General features: G+C 39.7%; 1 protein-coding gene across 1 annotated transcript; it reads right to left on the bottom strand.

Annotated features, from left to right (window-relative positions):
- Positions 1-13,662: 13,662 nt before the first annotated feature.
- On the bottom strand, positions 13,663-14,220 carry LOC107646971 (uncharacterized). Its single transcript, XM_088490770.1, has one exon. The coding sequence runs from the start codon at positions 14,218-14,220 to the stop codon at positions 13,663-13,665; it is 558 nt and encodes a 185-aa protein (XP_088346896.1).
- Between the last annotated feature and the right edge of the window lie 3,015 nt (positions 14,221-17,235).

Genomic DNA, 17,235 nt, shown 5'->3' with positions numbered 1-17,235 from the left:
TAATTATAAAATTGGATAATAATTATAACTCATCTCAAATCCAATAAATCAAAACTTGCCTTAATTATCTTTAATAAAATAATCTCTGAAATTAAGGCTATAAATTACTGTAGGATTTGAGACTTGATCATAATAAGACTTTTCAAAAGTTCTGGGTCTTACATCCTACCCACCTTATAAAAATTTTCGCCCTCGAAAATTGATACAAAACGAAAGAAATCTCATAACAGTTCATCCTTAAACACATTTAAGGAAGAAGCAAAATATCTCAAAATATAAACATATATACGGTTCTCAAATACTTTGATTGTCATATGCATAAGGATGCCAAGGTAGGAAGTGTGAGTGCAAAGCAAACGCTACAAGGTAGGCTCAATGCAAAAGGTGACATGGGTCAAGCATGTGATAGTAAGGTAAGGCAATGAAGGCTATAAAACAGGATGGAGTTAAAACGATGTGCTCAACCTCCGCACACTAATCTCATATCAACCTCAAAGTTTCAACTTTCCAACTCCATCAAGCACTTTACAAACCCCAAATTTGATCACAAGCCTGACAACCACAAACCCGTTCGCAAGGAACAAAACGCCCATAGCTCATACGTTGCACACCTACCGCTTCAACTTCCGTATACCCATCACGTCCTAAAGAACTAACGTATCGCGTTACTACGTCTACAAGTCGCACGTGATATCAGAACAATTCTCGAGTCTACTCAGGAGGATACAAGATTTAAAAAGGAGAGCCAAATGTCAAAGATAGTACTCAAAGATTTGAGAGAATGTATCCAATTCCAAAATAACAAGGACACTCGAGCAATGAAGTTTTCTAGACTCAATTCAAATAACAACTTCAAAGATAACCCTTAGATCAAAGAAGTTCAATAGGATCAATAAGAAGAAAACCAACGCATCAGTTTGAAACAAACTCAAGCTGAGTCGAAGAAGTATGAGGTTTACAGAAAAGAATATCTCAGACCCAAGACAAAGCTCACAGAACTCAAGAGCATAATTAAAATACTTTCGAATACATTGTCCTTAAAAGAATCGAAAACGTGTAAAAATATCACTTCGTAGTCTAAAAGAGAAGTTAAACAACAAACACCCTTCAAGGGAGTAATAAAAGCATAAACGTGACTTTACTTCAATACAACTTCATGTTGAAGTAGATTTTGTAGAGTTCCAAAAACAAATGCACACAACTTTGGCTAAGAGCTAAAATATTTCCTCAAATATTTTAGAAAGATAATTAGATGCACAACTTAACCAAAAGCAGTTCATAAAAACTCGGAAGTAATCAAATGCTTGTTCAAAATTCTCAAAATTTCATATTCAAACAAGCATGTATAACATTTATAGCCAGTACGAAAGAGGAAGTTAAACTCTTTTTAGAAAAGAAACTCCGAAGTAAAAATTTGCTTACAATCTGGTAAAGGAAATAAGTAGTGCGTTACAAACGAACCGATTTCCACTAAACAAGGAAGCTCTCCAAAACCTTATTTAAAATAGCGCATGCCAACTTTAAGAACAATTTTGTCAAAATCGAATAATGGTTTCACTCTCAATCAAGCAACAGAAAGTAAATTCCGTTTAAAACTTCTTACAAGAGAATTCGAAACTTCTTTAAAAGGTTCAAAACAAGACTCCAAAAGTGTTCTTGAAATCACCACCTCAGAAGAACATTCAAGAAGTTTAAGATGTACTAAAAAGAAGTCAAGCCATGCAAGAAAGGGTCTTAAATCAAAGTAGTTCAAACAAGATTCACTAGGCATGAGTCATCAAACAAGCTTTCAATTGACTCCAAATGAATATAAAAGTCATAGGAAAGACAACTCAATCATTAGTAATTCCTCAAGAATAAATCTTTGACTAAAAACTCTTGTAGAGATAATGAGAGAATAAACGATGCACTATTTTGAAACGAATCAAACTGACTCACATAAGAATGGGATTCACAAGAGAGGACAAACCAAGATCAATGGTAATTTCACAAGATGTAAAAGATTAGTTAAAAACAGAATCATGTATGACATTCATAGAGGTGAAAAGCTTAAGAAGGAGCGAGTCTGATCATAAGAAGAAAGCTATGAGTCCAACATTTTCAAAAGAACAACAATAGCATAAACCATGTAGTATGCTAAATCAAACTCAAATCAAAATGAATTAAGTAAAGTTTATCAAATGAAACTCAACCGGGATAAAAGCGAGAAATCCCCTTTCTTTCCAGAATTTTGAAGAATACCTCAAATACATAATCAAATGAAGATGTACATTGGAACTATTGTAAAGTTACTAGAAAGTCAATTTGTATTTTAAGTAGGTGCAGTTCTATAAACCAGTAAAGGTACAGGCGAGGCATTTGAAATAAATAGTTGTTAAACTGTATAAGAAATCTTCAAAGTTCCACATATAGATAAGTGTATATCTAGTCAACAGCAATTTTTATAAAAAATCCCAAAATTAGCTGTAATCACTGTCAAATAAGAGGAAAACTGAATCAACAAGTTCTCTAAGAATGAACTCGGAACCCAGAGTTAAAAGTCACAGCACATTAAGACAAGTTCAAGACTATATCAAAGAATACTTGAATCAAGAAGAACTCAAACAGAGGAAGACAGATGCATCAAGGATTCTAAACAAGCATATGCACTTAAGATCATTCAAGAATGCATATGAATAGAAGAATAGAGTGGAAACATCAAATTACTTTTCAAGAGGAGTACCAAACAAGAACTTCAAGTTAGGATATAAAAGAACAGGTCGACTCGAACAGAATTCAAGACACATAACTGAATAGCCTCGAGAAAAAGTTTCTAACGTTCCCAACACCCGCGATTTGCTTTACTCAAAACTCGTATATCATCTATGATAACCCATTAGTGCTCTCATATACATAATTCACTAGTATTAAGCCGGCCGAACTTAATATCAGGAATTATGCAACGCAAGGCTAACAGCGTTAATCAATAGACCGTCATGTGCATAAAGCTCTAATTCTCGTCTTTCGACAAGACCTAATGCATGACAAACACTCAGAGTATGCAACTGAAGCATAGTCAGTCCATTCCTCAGGCTCTACAGGAAGAACTGCTCTGATACCATAATGTAACACCCTAACTACCAAAGCTCGCACTTCCGGCTGTGCGACTCTGATAGCTCGGACATTACGACGACACTTATATTATTTAATACTAAAATATGAGCCTGTTTAAAATTTTAAACCGCAATACCGCTCCCAAAGATACTTTCATTCGATAACGTACATCCATAAATACCATTCAACTTACAACAACTCATAAAGAGTACATCCATATATATATATACATAAATATATATAAATAATATTACAAACATAATACAATACAATTCTTATCCCTCTTACAGATTATATCGAGATAAAGGCGAGGGTACAATAAACCATAACTAAAACAATATAGAGCATCATAACAACAATTAAATAAGCTCTTCGTAACTTCTGCGCCCATATCCTGAAAGGGGAAAAATATAGGGGGGTGAGAACATCATCCTCGAAAGGGTTCTCAGTAGAGGGTTTTTGGGAATTACTGTAATAGGATACATGAAGATAAACCGTACCAATGATTAATAACCATCTTATGCCTCTTTTCAAAACAACCGTTTGCAATAAAAGAGAAATCTGAAATCCTTTTTCTAAAAGAAGAAACTGTTCATTTAAAACAATATTCAAAAGCATTTCAGAAGGTTTATCTATGCTGAACCAAATTAGCCTTTCACGCATTTCCAAACCATAACCACAATACCGAAACCAACCATCGGTCCATCTCAATCCAACCACGGCCCTAGGCCCAAACAATCCAACCAACAACCAATCACCACAATCCAACAGAGTCCCAGATGCAAACACAGGAAGGAAGTTCAAGCACAAACAAACAGTTATTACAAGTAGAACAGTTAGCAATTAATCACATAGGCAAACCAAGTATAATATGCACACCCAACCAATGTCACATAAATGCATATGATGCATGCCTGTCCCTAGTGGCTGATGATATCATCTGTCGGTTATAGAGCCAACCCGACAAGTCCTGGTAGCTAACTATTGAACTGTCCCTCTGTCGTGCATCCCCAACTCGAGTTATACTCATCATAAACTTGATCATAATCATGATCCATATCCATCACCCTCACTGGTGAATATTTATCCATCACCATCACTGGTGAATATTTATGGGGGCGAGCTCATCCGGGTCTTTCACAGTGCCCGGCCACACTTACGACATAGGGTCAACAGAGTATCAAGTCTCGACCTGGAGCACGTGGTGGCTAGCCACTGCTACTACCCAGGGCAACTCGTATCTCAGATAGTGGAAGTGCAACATTCACATCTATCAATGATTCAGCATAAACATGCATTCAATCTCATCCATGGATCAACATCCATCTCAGCCATCCGGCTCACGGTTCAGTCCAGAACCAGCCAATATTCATATCATACACAGCTATTCCAGCTCACAACAAAACAGCACTTCCACCATTCAACATCATTAAATTCATAAAGTCGGCATTTAAGCCATAAATCATTTTCTCAATTCATTTCACTTTGAAATCGAGTTTCAACTCTTTTCAGCCTTGGCTTTAAAGATCTCATTTCTCAAATCATCTCAGGCTCATAAGCCACTTTTACTCAAGGTAAATTCCCCTTTGAAAACAATGCCACTCTCGGCATCCTCTTTCCAAACTTCCATAACCATGGCAAGTTAAAGATTTATTTTGAAACATTCAAAATCATCCATTCAACAATGGGATTTTATAACAAAGTTTCTCGGCAGAGTCCCAAGTCTTTAGGGGAGAATAACATATCTCATTTCGCCAAATTCATTTAAAATCATTAAAACATTGGCTTTCTGATTTGAGTAAGAAAATAGGATCTAAGCCAAACCGAGTCACGTAATCTTTACTTCTTTCAAAACCATTTCCTTTACTTAAACAAAACCGGCTTCAATTCCATAATTAAATCTGAAGCGTTTCAAACTGATAAGAGAATCCTTTTTGTTGTGTTAAACTAGAGTTCAAAAGATACTTTGAATCTTATTTAAAACGTCAAAATAATGAGGCTCATCACTCGAAATCCAATTCCTTTTAAAATCACGAAAACTCTCCCAAGGGACAATCTTTGTGTTTAATAGAGAAAAACATAAACCCGTTTTACCTTTTAAAACAGCCTCAAAGCAAAATTCTCTTTCGAATGACTTGTACCCAAAGACATACTGTTCTTCTTGGAAAATAAGGAGAAATCATGATTCTCTTTTCAATAATTCTTTCAACGCATAACTTCATTGCTTTCTTAATTGTTCTAAGTAAAGGTAATAAAAGAAGCCATAATTTCACAATCCTCAAAATAGATAGGAAAGGCATTAAACTTAAAATTCCCCAATTAACATTTCAAATAAGGACTCGGATTCTATAGAAATTTCGGCAGCACCTCCCCTAAAACTTGGACTTTTGCCACCCGGTTCGGGTCCCAACTAAACCGTTTTCTCATTCCTTTTCAACAGCTCAAAACCAGAAATCAATTCAAAAGCAAGCTAAATCCAACAGTCGCCTCAGTGGCATATCTCAAGGAAGCCATTTCAAAAATCAACTCAATATCAACCGATTTAACTCATTTATAAAGCTTTAAAGAATCGGTTCAGCAATAAATCATTTATCAAAGCCAGAGCAATTAAAGCAACCCAGGCTGAATTTCAAGAGCATTCTATCTTTCACATCATCAAAATAATTGACTCAATTCAAACCAATCCTCAACGGATTAAACTCATTTCAAATATTTAAAGAATCAACTTCAAACATTACATTTCACAAGCCACACAACAATTCAGCCAAACCAACATCCATAGTCATTCGAGTCAATCAATTGATACATAAGGCAGATACAATCACCAAGTACACAATATCTCACATCAGTACCCATATGTAATAATTCCAATAATAAACTATAGTTTTTGGAAAGCGCCCCTACCTCAAAACGCAATTCCATAATCCAAACGTCTCATAGAGTCCTTTCCGCCTCAACCCGAACTGACGGCAACCAAAACCTCAGCTCCCAGTCACTTTCGCAATAACCATCGCAACACTATTCGCAGCATATAATAACCGAAACTCAATCGTATAGCAATTAACGCTACAAAACGTCAGTGTATGATAATAAAACAGCGATTAAAGGACTCTTCCAAACAGAACGCTTACCGAACTCGAGGGAACCAAGTAGCGGCTGCACCAGTGGTGGATTCCGGCAACACCAACTCCACAACCGGTGACCATAACGACGGCAGCTCGCGGTAAACTCCTGACACAACCAGCCTTAGCAACAACTCTCATGGCCCATGGAGAAATTAACAGGTAAAGAAGCTGAAGCAGGGTTAAAGCTTACCATCATAGAAGACTCAGTGGCTGTTTCCGGCAGCAGAGGTGGCGGCATCGAGGTTTCCAGTGGCCAAAACAATAGCAACATCACTAACCCAAAACAGAGCAGAATCTGAATGAGTGGCAAAACCCCAGGACAGTTCCGGCGACACAACAGTGGCATACGGCGAGCCCAGCAGCTCCGGTGATGGACATTCGGTGATGGTGGAGGAAGGCGGCGACCCTCCACAGCGGCGAGCCCAGCCTCGCGGCGGCGACGGCAACCCCGCGGCGGCTCCTTTTTCGCGCGACGCCATCTCCACGCCTCACTCTCTCTCTCTCTCTCGATCTCGTGCTCCCCTCTGGTCGCGATCCACGGCGGCGATGGTGGCGCCATTGGAAGACATGGAGGCAGTGGCGGCCGAACAAGAACACGATGAGGCTGAGGACGAATGGCGGCGACGAACCGAGGTGGTGGCTCCCTGGACGACAGCGGCGCGGCGTGAGGCACGGCGGCAAGGCGTGACGTAGTTGCGGCAGCACTTTCCTCCCCCTGGCCGGCGTCAAGTCCTTCCTCTCCTCCCCTTCTTCCATTTCTACCCGTTTCCTTCTAACCCTTTCCTCCTTTTCTCCATGGCTACTGCATACTAATTTGGGAAAGGGAAAGCATGGGTATTGCTGCTGATGGGCTCAGTGGGGGAAACGGGTTCTGGTTAGGGTTTTCAGGGTTAGAGTGTTTCATTTTCAAAAATTAGGGTTAGGGGTAATTCGGTAATTTCACTTAAAAATAGGTATAATGTAGTAATTAGAAATAAATTCTAATTCAACAATAATAGTGCATAAAATACTATTTGCTCATCAATTTCACACTTTATTTTCAATAAAATGCCCAAATCCAATAATTAGAAATAATATACTTAATTTCTTCATTTTTCCAAAATAGCAGTAATAATATTTAAAATATTACTTATCTAATCCAAATCTTATAAAATCCTTATTATTTCATAACTATCAATCTTATACTTTAAATATAGAAAATAATCCAATAATTATAAAATTGGATAATAATTATAACTCATCTCAAATCCAATAAATCAAAACTTGCCTTAATTATCTTTAATAAAATAATCTCTGAAATTAAGGCTATAAATTACTGTAGGATTTGAGACTTGATCATAATAAGACTTTTCAAAAGTTCTGGGTCTTACAAGTGATATGACTCAGGTACGACCGATCAGTTTGTCTTCAGTTATGTATAAAATTATTTCTAAAGTTATGGTGCACCGATTACAAGGTATTATGAATAAAATTATAAGTCCAAATCAGAGTGCGTTTCTCAAAGGAAGACTCATTTCAGATAATATTCTAATTGCCCACGAATGTATGCACTATTTGAAAAATAAGAGAAGTGGGGCAGAGCATGAGATGGCTATTAAACTAGACATGAGCAAGGCTTATGATAGGGTTGAATGGAATTTTTTATGGTATATTATGGATAAGCTGGGGTTTGATGCTAAATGGATTAACTGGACTAAGGAATTGGTAACGATTGTTTCTTACTCTGTTGTTGTGGAAGGTCAACCATTTGGCTATTTTAGGCCAAATAGGAGCATCCGACAGGGTGACCCCCTATCTCCATATCTCTTTCTTTTTTGTGCAGAAGGACTTTCCTTCTTGCTACACAAGGCATAGCAAAACAGATTAATTCAAGGAGTTCAAGTTAATCGGAGATGCCAAACAATTAATCACCTTTTGTTTGCTGATGATTCAATCCTTTTTTGCAAGAGCGCACCTAATACAAGCCAAAGCATTCTAGAATTGCTAGAGACCTATGAGGGTTTTAGTGGGCAAAAAGTCAATTTGAATAAGTCGGCTATCTTTTTCAGTCACAACACTTCTCAGAACATAAGACTAGCAGTTGCTCAGACACTAAATATTGAACATATCGGAGCACAAGACAAATACCTGGGACTGCCCTCTATAGTTCAAAAATCAAAGAAAGCAACCTTTGGAGCTATCAAGGATAAAGTTCAGAAGAGGATTATGGGTTGGAAAAGAAGTATATTGTCATCAGGTGGCAGGCACACGCTATTGAGAGCGGTGGGGGAGGCGATTCCTATTTATACACTCTCTTGTTTCAAGCTCCCGGACACGCTGTTGACTGAGATTCATAGCATGCTCTCGCAATTTTGGTGGGGTCAAAAAGGCGCAAAACGAAGAATAGTTTGGATTAAATGGGACACAATGACGAGACCAAAGAAAGATGGAGGGCTGGGGATCAAGGATCTAAGGGCGCAAAATTTAGCTTTATTGGGCAAGCAATGTTGGCGTCTAATAAAATACCCTAATTCTACTATATCAAGAATACTCAAAGCTAAATATTTCAGATATACAGATTTCCTACATGCAGAGATAGGAAGCGTACCGTCATAGGGTTGGAGAAGTGTTCTTGAAGGGCACAAGGTGATCGAGAAAGGCTTGTTATGGAAAATAGGCTCTGGCACTAATGTTCGCATCTTCCATGACCCCTGGCTCCCACCACCAGTGCCCCTTAATGTCCCTCAAAATGCACTCACAATCCCGCCAAATATGCAAGTGTATTACGTTAGTGCATTACTAAATCCTGATAGAAGTTGGAATAAAAATCTGATTGAGTCGATTTTTTCAGTTGATATATGCAATAAATTTTTTCAATCAAACCAACAGAGGAGGAGGATGAAGTTAATTGGTGCTGAACAAAATCTGGTATATATAAAGTTGGGTCAGGATACAAAATTGCTTATGGATTCTTTCATTCTCCTACTTCATTGAGGTCCCAGAACATATACAACAGAGTCTAGAATAGCATTTAGGAGTTGAAATTACCACATAAAATTAAGATTTTTCTATGGAAAAGTCTTCATGAAAAGCTTCCGGTGTTGCAACAAGTTCACAGCCGGTTCGTATCCACTCCTGCCACTTGTCCAAGATGCATGTTGAAGGCTGAATTAATTTCTCATGCTTTGTTCCAATGCCCCCTGTCTTCAATAATATGGAGCCTAAGCTTAATAACCCCTGACCTATGGATGAGAGAAAAAGAAACTTTTTTCAATTGGTGGCAACGAGTCTTATCCTGGGCAGCAGCTCAATTCGACGGTAGACAAAAGACCCTCCTCATAGCGGCGCTGTGTTGGAGCACTTGGAAAGCGAGGAATCGGTGTGTTTTTGAGAAGGTAATAAGCCCAGCACCAGAGATAGTGAAAGAAGCTAGCAATTTAGTGCGTGAACTCGTGAACCATACCTGATAGATGCTACTTTTCTTTACTCTTACTTTACTCTTCTTTAAACTCTTAGTCTTTCAGTCACAGCTGATGATAAATGGGAATACCCAATTCTTTTGTACTTCCTTATGGAAATACTTTTATTTTATATTAATAAAATAATATTTATCTTTGGAAAAAAAAATTGAATTTTGAGTCAAATTAGATAATTTTAATGTTGACCGATATTTTAGTATTTTTAAAAAATATTCACGTTAAATAATACACATGAAAATTAAAATTTTTAAAATAAAAAAAAAACCTAAAACAAAAAATTAAAGAACATACAAATTTTTTTTCTTTGTTTTCTAATTAGTGAGAGAGTAGAATTTAAATTTAAAAAATTAAATTTTAAATTTTGAATAGAATATAAACTTATTTAATTCAAATTATATTATATTATATTAAAATAAGATAAGTAATGATAAAAAAATTTCGTATTTATATACATAAATTTTATATTTATTTTATTTATATAAAAATTTTTTAATGTTGTTTCATAAATATTTATGCTTACATAATAAGTTTTATTTAAAAGAAAATCTGTGTCCTTTTAAAATTAATTACAAACTTGTTTTACTTTTTGTAATTAAATTAAATTTTTAATTTAAATTAAATAAATTCAATATAAAAAGATATTTTAGTATTTTAAAATTTTTATTTTTTTAATTCTTTTAACTCTTTATTTTTTTGTTTTTGTCATAATTTTATAATGATTTAACATCACTCAAAAAATAAAATAAATTTAAATTAAAACAATAAAATTAAAACGTTTTAGTCCAAAAAAAAAAAGTTTTAATATTTTTTTCTCTTTCTTTAATTATAGAATATTAAAATTTTATATACATCTTTTTTTTTCTTTTAATTAAGAAATATTAAAATTTTATATAACTTTGGAGTACTAAATCATCTGTTTGCCATGGCTTACAACTGAAAACAGGATAGATTCTAATTTTCCAAGTGCATGTAAAAATTAAGTTAAGATGATAGACAGATTGAGCATGATGGCTTCGTGACTCGTTACTCGTGACTAGTAACTCGTGACTCTCTTCCTTTTAGAGCACCTTGTGTCAGAACAATGTTTGTGTTCCAATTGTTCACGATTTCACGCGCTGTGTACTGCATTGCGTGTGTCGCCAGTTGTTCACACGCTGTGTATTGTATAGTAACTAAGCAAACATCAGACACGGGTCTGTTTTGGTGTTGTTCTCATGTCATTGGCACAGGTCATGGCTTGGAACTTTGCTCATTGTTTTTGTCAATTTCACGGTAAATTAGATTCAGAGTAATTTTTGTTCCAATAAATAAAAAAATGGGCAAAAAACCATATTGAGTCAAAGCAAGAATCTTGTAACCAAAATGCGCCAAATCCAATTTCGTTTCAGCAATGAACCAAAGTGCATTTTAATATAATTCAAACCAAGCTGGTTCGAATTGCACTCCTTCATAATTCGAACCAACATGGTTCGATTTAGTGTTCTACGTTTTTGAATAATTCGAACCACCAAGGTTCGAACTTCTCCCATACATAATTCGAACCAATAAGGTTCGAACTTCTCTCATACATAATTCGAACCAGGGTGGTTCGAATTATGCTTTGTATTCGATTCCATGTAATTCGAACCAGGCCGGTTCGAATTACTCCTAGTGTACTCCTTCATAATTCGAACCAGGCTGGTTCGAATTAGGTGTGATTCGACTATATAAGGAGTTCGAATCACCCTCATTCGAACCATTATCCCTCCCCCCTAACCCACAAAATCTCAGAGAAAACGACCCAGATTCTCTCCGAGGAAGACCTGAACGGACTACTCTGCTGATGGGGGACGATCCGGCACGGTTATATCGGTTGGACGGAGTCGCTCATATAGCCGGGGTCATCAACGACGAGGTTAGTACGGAAATATTTTTTATTCAAGCGTTAGTTGTGCCTTAGTGGTTTTGTATCTTGGTTAGACGGTACTTTATGTTAGTGGTTTATGTAGGTGGTTTAAGTGAGGGGATTATGTAGGTGGTTTATGATAGTGGTTTAAGCTAGCGGTATAAGTTAGTGGTTTATGTTAGTGGTTTAGGGTGGTGGTTTAGGGTAGTGGTTTTTGTTAGTGGTTTAAGAGAGTGGTTTTTGGTAGTGGTTTATGTTGGTGGTTTATGTTAGCGGTTTTTGTTAGCGGTTTTTGCAAGCGGTTTTTTTATGTGGTTTAGGATAGTTGTTTAATGCTAGGTGGTTTAAGTAAGCCGGTTTATTGAATTTGTTTCTTGTTAATGGCTCTCGTTAATTGTGGTATATGCTAGCGGTTTAGTTGTGTGGTTTAGGGTTTGTTTTCCAGTTAGTTATCTTTCATGTAATGTTATGCTGTTTAATTTAGCAAAATGGTTAATGTAAACCGGTTTATGGAAACCATTTTATGTAAACCCGTTTACGTAAACCGGTTTACTGTAAATCGGTTTATGTGAACCGGTTTACTGTAAAACCTGTGTAGTTATATATCTCAGTATGTGGTTCTTTTCATGCGCAGCCCGAGCGATGCATTAGGAGCATGAGGCGGCAGCAGGGCATGCGTCTTGATGACAGATACGTTCCATACTTGCAGATGGCAGGGCTATACCATCTTGCAAGGCTGAACGACCGGTGGTTCCGGCTAGACGAGGCGCTCGTCAGTGCATTCGTGGAGAGATGGCGTCCCGAGACGCACACGTTTCATATGCCGTTCGGAGAGTGCACGATCACACTCCAGGACGTGGCATACCAGCTGGGTTTGCCAGTCGATGGCCGTTACGTGAGCGGGTGCCTGTCAGAGTTCCATATATACATCGATGGCGGCCGTCCACCCTGGGTCTGGTTCCAGGAGTTGCTAGGAGTTATACCTCCTCCCAGTCAGGTTCAGAAGTACGCAGTGAACTGCAGCTGGTTTCAGGAGACCTTTGGTGAGTGCCCTGAGGATGCAGATGATGACACTGTTCGCCGATATGTCCGTGCGTACATCATGATGTTGCTGGGCACGCAACTGTTTGCGGACAAGTCTGGCAACCGGATTCACATTAGATGGCTTCCATATGTAGCGAGGCTGGAGGAGCTGGGTACGTACAGCTGGGGTTCGGCAGCACTGGCCTGGTTGTACCGATGCATGTGCAGAGTGGCAAACAGACATGTTGTGAAGTTAGCGGGCCCGCTCCAGCTACTGCAGTCTTGGATCTTTTGGCGGTTTCCTCAGTTTAGGCCTGCAGGATATGAGACGTTCAGCTGGCCGTTGGCGTCGAGGTACTATACTGGGCCTATTCTTTTTCAATATGACTTACAGAATTGCGTGTATGTTAATACTCTATTGCATAATGTAAACACAGATATTAGTATATGTAACTCATGTGTATGGTGCAGATGGGCAGGTTACAACCCTTCCGGTAGCGAGAAGGGTCCGAGAGTGCGGACGTGGAGGCTTAGGATAGACCGGTTACAGTCTAGGGAGGTTAGTATGCTAATTAATAACTGATTCTCTTTTAGTTAAATATTTTACACTTGGGTCGTACAGTTGCCCTGATAAGGGTGGGTTTGTCCTGCAGTTTATATGGATGCCGTACAGTAGCCCCGACGTACTTCAGGTGTTGCACCCGGAGGTTTTGGAGCCTCGGCACATGGCGGTGTGGCGCTCTGTGACCGCGCTGATCTACTTTGCTGTCATAGAGTGGCATCAGATAGATCGTGTTCTTCCTCAGTTTGGAGGGGTACAGGCCCCTCCGCGTCCCGCCTTGAACATTGACTATTTGTATTAAATGAAACATGATAAGGTATAATGATTTCGTTTAGTTATTAAAATGAGGATCAACGAGTCCTGTAGCATAACTTCTAATGAAAGACAACATATTCATTACTACTCACAAATACCAAAGTTCAATGCATTAATCTCAACAAGTTACATTCGTGGTCAAGCAATGCATCTAACAAGACAACTTAAATGTAAATAACACTAACAATAACATCATGGAAACTAATTTCGCCCTGTCTGAGACGATCCTACTACCTGTGGGCATCTACGTCTAGTGTGTCCAGGTTGGCGACAAAGGCCACACCGTTTTGGCCTGTTTGGATCTGCCTCATCCATATTCGTCCGTATCCTTGTGGATCTAGGCCTCCCCTCTCTCGCACGCCTTCTGTTTGGGTCCGGAATCACCGTGGGCCCATCGTAGGGTGGCCAGAAGCCCTCCGGGATTGGAGGTGTGAATCCCATCCGATAGACATTGAACACCAAGCTAATCTGATAGACGCTATGAACATAGGAGCTCCAGCTCACACGTGCGTAGGCACAGCATGCAAGTGCGTGCTGACACGGGAAATGAAGCGCCTGAAAGTACCCACAGTCACATGTCCGGGAGGCAAGCGATACTCGGTAAGTACCCAATGAGAAAGTACCAGTCGGAGTGGTCTCCGCTACGGTGAACTCGGAGTTATCACGGTCATACAACGTCACCGTGAAGCACCTGGCCGTCTTCAAGTTGGCCTCAATACACTTCACCAAATGCTGACTGAACTGCTGTCCGGTGCCCATCTGGGCCTCAGCCTCTCGCCCCTTGCGAACAAAGAGTTCGGCCAGCCTACCATATGTTGCCTTCACCAGGGATGCTACAGGAAGATTTCTTACACCCTTGAAGATTGAGTTCACACACTCGGAGATATTCGTCGTCATGTGACCGAATCTCCTCCCCTCATCGCGATGCTGCGTCCACAAGGAGTAATCAATACGGTTCGCCCACTCACACATCGCCGGGTCTTCAGACCGCAGTATATCAAACCAGTAATCAAACTCAACCTCAGTCTTCGCGTACGCTGCATTCACGAGAAGCCTCCTAGCGTCTTTGCCCTTGAAGGTAAGGGCGAAATTAGCCGCTACGTGTCGTATGCAGAATGCACGGTACGCAGATGGTGGTAACCAACCTCCGTCCGGGGCCTCAAGCGCAGACTTGATGCCGTTGTGCCTATCCGATATAACCAGTAGACCGGGCTGCGGGGTCACGTGCTGCCGAAGGTGCGAGAGAAAGAATGTCCACGACTCCGCATTCTCACCCTCTACTAGTGCGAATGCGACAGGTAGAATGTTGGAGTTCCCGTCCTGTGCAATCGCAATGAGCAACGTTCCCCCATACTTACCATATAGATGTGAGCCGTCAATGCTGACTAGCGGCTTGCAATGTCGGAATGCCTCGATGCACGGAGGGAAAGTCCAGAAAAGTCTGTGGAAATAAGCTTGAGACTCGTCCACCTGTCCTCCAACTAGAACCGGGCTCGTCCTGAGGACCGCAACAATACCAGGCATCGTCAGCTGGACACCCAACACCCACCTAGGTATCTCGCTGTATGACTCATCCCAGTCACCGTAGATGAGGCCAACGGCCTTCTGCTTCGCCATCCAAACCCTCCTGTAAGTCGGCCTAAAACCAAAATGCGCTGCCGTGGCGTTCAGGAGCACCTTGATGCTAACCGATGCGTCAGCCCTAACCATTGGCATAATGAACGCCGAAATCACAGAATGATCCAAACTTCTGTGATCACTTGATATGGATGTGGCCAGGCAAGTGTGAGGGCCATTGTACCGTTTGACCTCCCAAATGCCCTTGCGCTTCCGGAGACTGAGTCGAATCAACCATGTGCACCCATTCCCGAACTCGGAACACTTGCCCACATACCGGCGGTGATCGGACTCCACCACCTTGTACTGTACCCCTCGCCGGATGCTGTAAGTCTTCACACTTAACAGGGCCTCATCTTTATCCTGGAATTGCTGACCAACCTGGAACTCTGTGAGACCAGCATTCCCTTCCGCATCTCTAGCTCCGAATCCAACAGGGTGCCCTAGCGCACCCTCATGCGTCATGGCGTCCAGGTCCAGCGAAGAAAAATATGGTGGATACTGATGTGTGCCAGAGCTAGAACCACCGCCAGCCAATGCATGCCCAGCCGCTAGAACCTCGTCCCCGCTATCATCCTCAATCGTTTCGGGCTCAACGTCGTCCTCATCAGGATCACCCAATTCTCCGTCTCCGACGCCAACCGGTGGAACGCCGTGTAAAGCGTTTGGCAGAACATCAAAGGATCCTACCTCGTCGTGGACGCCGTCATTCAAATCAACAGCAAATGACGGAGAGGCGACAAGTTGGGCCGCTGGCTCGTAAACTGGGACGGAGGAAGAAGCCACAGCAGCCATCGAACTGGAGCCAGCTGCCGTGGCTACATTGGCGGTATTCCGGTTCGAACCCCCTGAGCTGGATACCACATCAACCAGCTTTGCCAGCAACTCTGGTGTGCGGACCTCCGAAAACTGCCTCCGACAAAGAAACATGACTTGGAGGTCCTCATCACTACCAATCGTGAGACAATCATACTTCACCGTATCGTGCAGGATCGTGACTGGAATGCGATAGAAAAACTTCTTAATCCGCTTCGCACCTTCCAGGCCAAGTTTCATCAGCACAGCTCTAACCAGGTCATCATAGCTTGTCGTTCGATTCACCAAAATATAGAGAGGATTCTTATCTGTGAACTTCACTCCGGACCGAGTTTTCCTCTTGATGGATCCTCTGTGGTGTACCAAAATAGCAAAACTCTCCTCCTCACTAGCCATCTTACGTCCTCTAATGAGAGCAAATCACGTTTACAGCGTTTATATAGAGCTCTGACTCCTACTAATTCGAACTAACCTGGTTCGAACCATGATACATGTAATTCGAACCAGGCTGGTTCGAATTACTACAATCAACCTCTCTTTGGTTCGAACTAACCTGGTTCGAACCATGATACATGTAATTCGAACCAGCCTGGTTCGAATTACTACAACCAACCTCTCTCCCCATAATTCGAACCAACCCGGTTCGAATTACATGCTCTCCTGGTTCGAACCTAACCGGTTCGAATTATTCAAATTTTTCCAGTAGTAGTTCGAACCAAGATGGTTCGAATTACTAGCTAATAGAGTTCGAACCTTGGTGGTTCGATTTATATAAAAATGCCTCTTGGCTTATTGCTGAAACAAATTTCTGTTTGGCGTATTTTGGTTAAACTTTTCTGCATGTGGCTTAATATGGTTTTTTGCCCTAAAAAAATATCATTTTTAAAAATAAATTATTTTAACTTTAATTTTTATTTTTATTATAAATTTAAAAAAATTATTATTTTTCTAAAAAAAATTTGACTTATTCTTGTGTACTTTTGTGTATACCTATGTACTTTGCAAACGATAATAACTAGACCCGCACAATGCGTGCTGAAAAATAGATTATTTATACTATATAGTATATTTAGTATGAGAGATTAAGAAATAAAGAGTAGTAAGAATCTTAATATGTATAAGTTGTAGAATTTGAATATTTGTAACTGAAATTTTTTATAATTATTATTATTATGACACTTTTAATGTATGTTTATTGCATTTAATTAGTACTTGATGTTTCAATTGAATAATAATAAATAAGAATTTTTTGCTTTAATTTTTTTAAAATATTTTACTAAATAGTAATTAGTTGATTTTTATCTTTTGCCAAGTTATTAGAATTGCTGATGTGGCATCATT

This window comes from Arachis ipaensis, chromosome B6, assembly GCF_059453495.1.
Source record: "Arachis ipaensis isolate K30076 ecotype BB chromosome B6, ASM5945349v1, whole genome shotgun sequence".
NCBI classification, from domain to species: Eukaryota; Viridiplantae; Streptophyta; class Magnoliopsida; order Fabales; family Fabaceae; genus Arachis; species Arachis ipaensis.
The sequence above is the reverse complement of the archived record's forward strand: the minus strand, read 5'-3'. Positions and strand labels throughout refer to the sequence as shown.

Excerpts from the sequence above, each read along its gene's own strand:
- LOC107646971 (XM_088490770.1), bottom strand. The coding sequence starts at position 14,220 with ATGGGCACCGGACAGCAGTTCAGTCAGCATTTGGTGAAGTGTATTGAG.